This window comes from Anopheles coustani, chromosome 3, assembly GCF_943734705.1.
Source record: "Anopheles coustani chromosome 3, idAnoCousDA_361_x.2, whole genome shotgun sequence".
In the NCBI taxonomy this organism is placed as follows: domain Eukaryota; kingdom Metazoa; phylum Arthropoda; class Insecta; order Diptera; family Culicidae; genus Anopheles; species Anopheles coustani.
Window position 1 is genome coordinate 10,213,096 of NC_071288.1, and position 6,905 is coordinate 10,220,000.

The 6,905-nt window shown below is 47.6% G+C and overlaps 1 protein-coding gene across 1 annotated transcript in view; it reads right to left on the minus strand.

Annotated features, from left to right (window-relative positions):
* Nucleotides 1–318: 318 nt before the first annotated feature.
* LOC131261111 (dorsal-ventral patterning tolloid-like protein 1) overlaps nucleotides 319–6,905 on the minus strand; it is a 9,168-nt gene continuing 2,581 nt past the window's right edge. The window contains exons 4-10 of the mRNA XM_058263028.1: nucleotides 6,901–6,905; nucleotides 6,717–6,818; nucleotides 5,824–6,656; nucleotides 5,589–5,758; nucleotides 5,310–5,493; nucleotides 683–862; nucleotides 319–581 (exon numbers count right to left, since the gene is read on the minus strand). The exon at nucleotides 6,901–6,905 is cut by the window's right edge and continues 122 nt beyond it. Of these exons, the coding sequence (XP_058119011.1) occupies nucleotides 358–581; nucleotides 683–862; nucleotides 5,310–5,493; nucleotides 5,589–5,758; nucleotides 5,824–6,656; nucleotides 6,717–6,818; nucleotides 6,901–6,905 (1,698 nt within the window). The 3' untranslated portion in view covers nucleotides 319–357. The remainder of the gene's footprint in view (nucleotides 582–682; nucleotides 863–5,309; nucleotides 5,494–5,588; nucleotides 5,759–5,823; nucleotides 6,657–6,716; nucleotides 6,819–6,900) is intronic.

A 6,905-nucleotide genomic window follows, 5' to 3' on the forward strand; every position in this document is an offset into this window, starting at 1 on the left:
CGTGCGTTACATGCGTTACGGCAGCCAGATCGCGGAGTTGCAGCTGCCAGTTGTGCGGCGCCAGTTGCGTGGGGTCGATAAGTAAGAAGTCATGGAAGTTGGGGGCACCTTGCCTTAGCGCCTGGTCGTGCCGTATCCAGGCACGCACAGAAGCGAAAGCAGCAGGTAGCAATAGTCGCACGGGTAGTAGTAGTAAATCGAGCAGCAGTGTTGCGCCTCCAGGAAGTGCTGGCAGAGGCTGCACGCGCCACCACAGTCGCTACGGCTGGCCATCTTGACCGGGCGGGCCGTGGCTTCGGTGGCCGCAGTCCAGGCCTGCGGCGACGAAGGCAGCATGCCCGGCATCATCACTCATTGCTATACGCTGTCGCCGCTGGAGAAGCGCTCGCAGTTGCTCATAAACAGGTCGTCATTGAGGTCGTCAGTGTCGATCAGCGTGTCGTTGATGCAGACGTGGGGCGGTACGCTGACGGGTGGCAGGGGGGCGGGAGGAATGTGCATCGGTTCACCGTTGTTGATGCCGTGCAGGCTCCCCGAGAGGCTACCACCGCCCTGCAGATGACGACGACTCGATCCAAGACCTGCGGATGGCGACAGAGTAGTGCGTAATCGTTAGTTCCTCGCGGATCCTCGCAATCTGCTCCCACCACAGAAGCCGCCGAATTGGACTATTTACTTATACCGGTTGCGCTGGTCGTCGAGTCGTAATGGGCGGCATTCCTATGCAGACCCAGCTGTCTGTGATGTCTGCGTTTTCTTTTTCGATGACAGAGAGTGCAGAGGAGACAGATTAGGAACGAGGCGGCGGCTATGCAGGATATTATTAAGGCGCCGTGATCCTCCTCGGGGATTATGGTGATGCCTGCATTGTTTGACCGGGTGGCACAATTGGAGGTTGGGGGAGAGAGAGAAAGAGAGAAAAAAAACGGAAAACCGAAAACGGGATCGACAAAACAAACAAGATCGATACATACACACGAACGGAGCGATCGGGTTTGCAGCGCGCGGACAGTAAAGAAAGAAAAATAAAAAAACAGGACGAGGTGATCCCCGACCGAGGAAGGAGGACAGAATCGAAGGTTCGAGGTGGGAGGGTAAAAAAACGAAACATTCCATTAGTGACGGTATTATGGCAGGGCGTCGTAGAATTAGTAAGTGATGGTTAGTATAGTATGTATCGATGTTGAGCTGTGTGTTTTAAAATATCAGGCTCAAGTGTACGTGTGTCGCAAATAATTTTTCTAGCGTTTGCAGTAAAATATGTGTATTTATATAGTATGTATGTTTGTCTTTTTATTTGTGCTCGGACAAAGGTTTTCCAAGTGAGAAAGCGTGTGTAGCTCTGTTATACTGTGTGAAGGTGAATTATGATGGGATCATGTTCCATCATTAGATTTGTCACGACCGTACAAGAGCGTGAAATTTTCCTCACACTGTAGAAGCCTACTCTTCTAAACATTTGACCGATCTTGTACGATACAATCAAATTTCGTTCTAAGGATGGACAATGACAACTGTGAGTAAACGGATTCTCTATATGACACAACCGTAGGCAGTGGATGTTTAGTATATGATGCATTTTCGTAGCGTGTGGCGTTAGTTTATAATCATGGTGATGGGTAGTAATGTGTACAAGCTCTTATATTAATCATTTTCAACAACAAAGAACAAATATGTATGTTTTGAGATGAGTCAAACCTCAGTTCATAAAGGTAAGGTTAAACACTGAACCAATTTATGAAACAAAAATCTAAAATTTGATTATGGATAAAATAAAAAAAAAATCACTTAAAAATTAATAAGTTGATAAACGTTACTCAAATGAACAGGACGAAAAAGAACAATTTAAAAAGTAACAAAGGTCAGACGTACGAAAAAAAGGGTTAAAATCTCACATCGGAGAGAAAACAGATCATTGAACAAAACCAGAATCGCTCCTGCTGCTTCTCCAACGCACGCACACGTCTTCGCACTTGGGATGCACACTACCCGAGGAGCATTGCAAGGGCAAACCAATTGGTAAAATATATAGAACCAAACAGCAATGGAATGGAACGAAACGATCAGATAGGGATAAAGTGTATGCATCAAGCGCAACGAGGGGTTGAGGGTTAATGTTACGGTAAGCGTTAGTGACCGGTCCGTTCCTTTCCAGTCTCGTTCCGTGGACGGTTAGAAAGAGGAGCGGAGCCCGACGGTGGACGGAGCAGGGAGTCAAAACTAGGAGAAGATGATTGATTGATTAACGATGATTGGAACTACACTAAAGGGTAACCCTATTGTCCACCTAGCGGAACGCAGCTCGTTTGCAAAGAGCTGATACTTTCTACAACTAACTTCTAACGAAATAAATCCACCAGACAGCTGGGATGAAGTGCTCAAACGAATGCAACGAAACAAAGAAACGAATTAACGAATACTGGCATGCGTGCTGCATAACACACTACACTAGCGGAATGAGAAGAGCACGGCATTGATTAGGAAACAGGAAAGCCATTCCGGAGGTAGATCTGCAGGAAGGCAACAAACGATACTTCTAGGGGATGCAGTTATGTGTGTAAGTGTGTAGGTATGTGAAGAATTTCAAACTAAGCGCAATTACAAATTAGACAGCACTTTGTTAAAAATAGACAGATGCCTAAAAGAAGGTGGAAGAAACTCACTTGGATCAGATTAGAGTTAGTCGGCATTTCGTAGTGGTAGTAGTAGTAGTATTAGTAGTAGGAGTAGTGTGTACTGAGCGTCTTGGAACATATCCAATGCCATTTGGTTAGCGGTACGTATCAACTTTGTGTACGGTTTGTTTGTCTAACTGTCACGGTTTAGTTGTTCGAACCCTTATTGAAGGGGTTCTCAATCTCGTATGCAAGGATTAAGCCGGACACGCCGTTCGTCGTGGCAAACTCCACTGAATCAAATGCCAAATAGGTCAACTTTAGCTTCGCTCTCAACGCGTACTATAAATGTATATAATCTAAAATACTCGTACCAACACATATCACATAATACGCTGTGGGCGAATCGTTTGACTTCGTCACACGTCATTTGAAACACACGTTGTTTGGCGTTCACTTGGATCAAAGGTTCCTTTACGCCCAAGACAACGTTCACCTCTACTTGTATGACAATGCTATTGATTGGTTAGAAAAATAACGTTCACAAACGTACTTAGACATTTTCTAGTTTATTAATAGTAGTAGTAGTAGTAGTAGTAGCAGTAGTAGATGTAGTAGTTGTATTAGTAGTAGTTCTGGACAAAGGTAGTAGTCGATTTCCTAGGTAATTGATTATGGTGTTTCACTCCCGGCCTTGAGGCGTCAATATCTCGGACAAAAGAACTTCTTTCCGTTTGATCGACAAAGGGTAAAATCACGTGCCCCGAAAGCTTATTGTTTCCTTTGCGAGCTGGCAAAGTGTCACCGTTTAATGAAGGATTAAACGACAGAGCCAAGCTACTAGTAGTAGAGTGGTAGAAGCAGGAAACGTTAGGTTTGATGCTTCACCTGTTGAAGGACATAATAGTTGGGCAACCACGTCGCGTTTACAGTGAGTGTGTGAGCGTGTGTGTGTATGTGCGTGTGTCACATTTAGTAATAATTACAAGTTTACGAAAAATCAAATCAATCAAAAAGTGATTTGAGAAAATTGAGTCAATCGTACAAGTCGTTAAAGTAAAGGTGATTCAAAAGTTGGTGTACACATGTTTGTAGAAAAAAGTAGTAGCAGTAGTAGTATAAATAGTAGTAGTAGTAGTATAAATAGTAGTAGTAGTAGTAGTAGTAGTATCAGTGGTAGTAGTAGTAGAAGTAGTATTAGTGGAAGATATAGAGACGACATTGGAAAAAGAAAGAAAACAAGAAAAGATATAGATGAGATTTTGAAATTTACATCGATTTTGTTTGTTCAATCAATGAAAGATGAATTTATTTATCTTTTTTCTTTTATCATCTGTGGCTCATACTGAAATGCATTTCAACGTGATGTCCTCTTGCAACACATTTCAATGAAATCCACAAACATCGAGCAATACACCCGTACTTTCGATTAGTTTCGCAAATTAGTTTGTAACACATACGAGTAGAAAACGAGTAGGAACGATGATGATTGTTGTTGATAGTTGTGCCAATATTATAGTGATGGTGTTGAAAAATATCCACTAAATCAATAATTCCTGGTACTGAGTAACAAAAACAAAAAAAAAAAATCAAAATAAAGCAATTCAATCGAAACATAAACGTAAACCATAGTCTCCAACGAAAACATGGAAAGATGTTTTATACAAATCTAAGAGTTCGGAATCGGAAAACGATAGAACCAAAAATAGTGCAAAAGTAGTACCACGTAAACGGAACAGAACGGTTCGATACGAGAAACAGTATTCATACAAGACCAAGATAGAATTCGTGCAGACTTGCGAGCATAAGGGCACACACACTAAAGAAAGAACATGTCCAGTAGAGTGAAGAAGAGCGGAGCGTTTTTTATGTTGGGTTTTTTTGCCAAACAGGTTGACAGGGTAGGACGCTTCCGTCGTGGAGAGTGATCAATTTGGTGTTACACGTTACGTTTGTGCCGATTCGGTTGATGGAAAGCGTACGAGCTGGATGCGTTAAATGAGGGACGGCTGACAAACGCAAACGAAAGATGCAAATTTTGGACAACACACCCAGGCTGTAGGGTAGAACGCAAAAGGGACGAGCCAAGCGGCAGGCAAAACCATCAGGAATCAGGACCCCATCTCAAAATGGTTCCCAGAAAAAAGAATAAAAAACAGGGTAGCCATAGATTGTCACAAGTCAAAAAGAAGGGCGGGTTGCTGTTATCACTTTCGCATGTAAGTTGGAGTGTAGATAGGGATGATTCGTACGCTTAGTACGTTGTTTGAAATCTTGAAATGCTCCTGGTGTGCTTGGAATTCGGAAGCTCGAAACAGCGCTACCGAGTGCAGGAGGCTCGGTTTAGATACAGACATGCTGGAAGACATTGACAACATTTTGCGCCATTAGAGTCGTCTCTCTTGGACGCCCGGCGTATGGAGTGGATGCACCGGTGGGCAGTGAAGTTTTTTAAGTGTGCTTCGGGCCAGTACTTGGAGGAGATTTTGGTGTTTTCGTTCATTCGATGGGTGGCTATGGCAGTCGCTATAGGTTTCGCGCATTAGGGTTTTGCGTTCGGAACATGGGGGAAGAGGAACTGAGAAAGGAACTGATAAGAAGAGACAAACGTCGAAATCAAAAGGGGGCCGTTGGCAAACCGAGTAGAAATAAAATAAAATGAACTGAAATCCGTTCGACTCACTCACGACTCACAGTGCATTTCATCGCTATTGTCCAGCGGTCCGCAGTTCTTGACGCCGTCGCAGCGCAACCGCTCCGAGATGCAGTAGCCGGACGTGAGACACTGGAAGTGGTAGGTGGACTCGCACAGCAGCGATATCGTGGACGGCGGCCCAACCGGTGTGTCCTGCACCTCGGTCCAGATGATTCGGAAACCCTAGGAATACGAGCGGCGGATTATCAGTACCGGAATTCGCATAGAACGCAGATATCGGGACTCCATGGTATAGTCTGGAGCAAACTGATTCTTACCTGAGCCCCGATCGCTTTGTCGGCACTGGTAAAGCTGATACGGGCTGTCTGGCCCTGGGTTACGTACTGCCAGTGCTCTACCGCGGGCTTTTCTCCGCACAGCTCGATGGGCGGCATGTCCGAGTCGGGCGAGAGCCACAGGCGCATAACGGCCGCGGCACAACCACGAGCTGCAAAAGAGTGAGAAGTAGTATGACATATGGCAGTTTGCACCGAGGCGGGTTTGTCCACTCACTGGCCGGTTCGCCCTCGATGGCAAAGTAGTCGAAGTTGAGCAGTATCTTGTAGCCGATGCGGGCGGTGATGTACCAGTTGCAGGCGCGCGACGCCAGTCCCTTGCCCGGGCCGTTGTAGTTGGCCGGGAAGTTGGGCGACGTGACGATGCCCGAGTCCTCGCCGGAGAAGTTGCCGCCGCAGTCGCCGAACACCGACTTGGCCGTCTCGAAGATGTAGCGCGCCTTGAAGCCGCTCGCCACGTTCTCCAGGTCGGTGTGCAGCACGACGCGGATGCCGACGGCGCCGCGCGGACTCTCGACCGGGCCGGGCGCCGTCAGGCTGCAGTACCGCCCGAGGAAGCGATCCGTCCCGTCGCGATACAGCACATACATCTCAAGCCAGTCCTCGAAGCACACGGACGCACCGTACGCCCCGCCGGTCGTGTTCGCGCCATCGGCCTTCACCTTGAAATGGTCGAACACGATCGTGACCTGCTCGTTCGGAGTGGCCAGGAAGACGTACGAGCAGTTCGTCTCCGACGGATAGTTCGACGGGTAGCGCGGGCTGTTGAACTCGCCCTTCTTGCGCGAGGTGCTGCGGTAGGTGAAGCTGCACGTGCCGTCCGGCGCGGCCGTGCCCGGTATCTTGTACTCCGTCTCGAACGTGTACTTCGCCTTGAAGCCGCGCCCCTGCAGCTCGCCCGAGCTGAACACCATCACCAGCCGTGGGCCGTCGCTGATGACGGCGTGCGGAAGCTCGCCGCCGCACAGCTCGTGGTCGAACTTGTCGTACGCGTCGGCCACCTCCTGGCCCTTCAGGTAAACCTTCAGATAGCCGTCGGTGCAGTTGGACCTGGAATGGAAGAGTACCCAGTGTGAGTCTGCCCTTGCCCGACGCATCCACTACCCTTACTCGCTCTTGTCCTTGTGTTCGCCCTTGGGGATCTCGAAAATGGAAAACTCCAGCTTCACCCGCTCCAGGTTCTGCGCGTCCTGCATGCCGTAAACGAAGTACCTACAACCAGAAACACACCCGCCCCGTTAATCCATGTCCTCGCTTCCGGCTTCCCACCCCCTCCTGCTTCACCGGTACTTACCTACA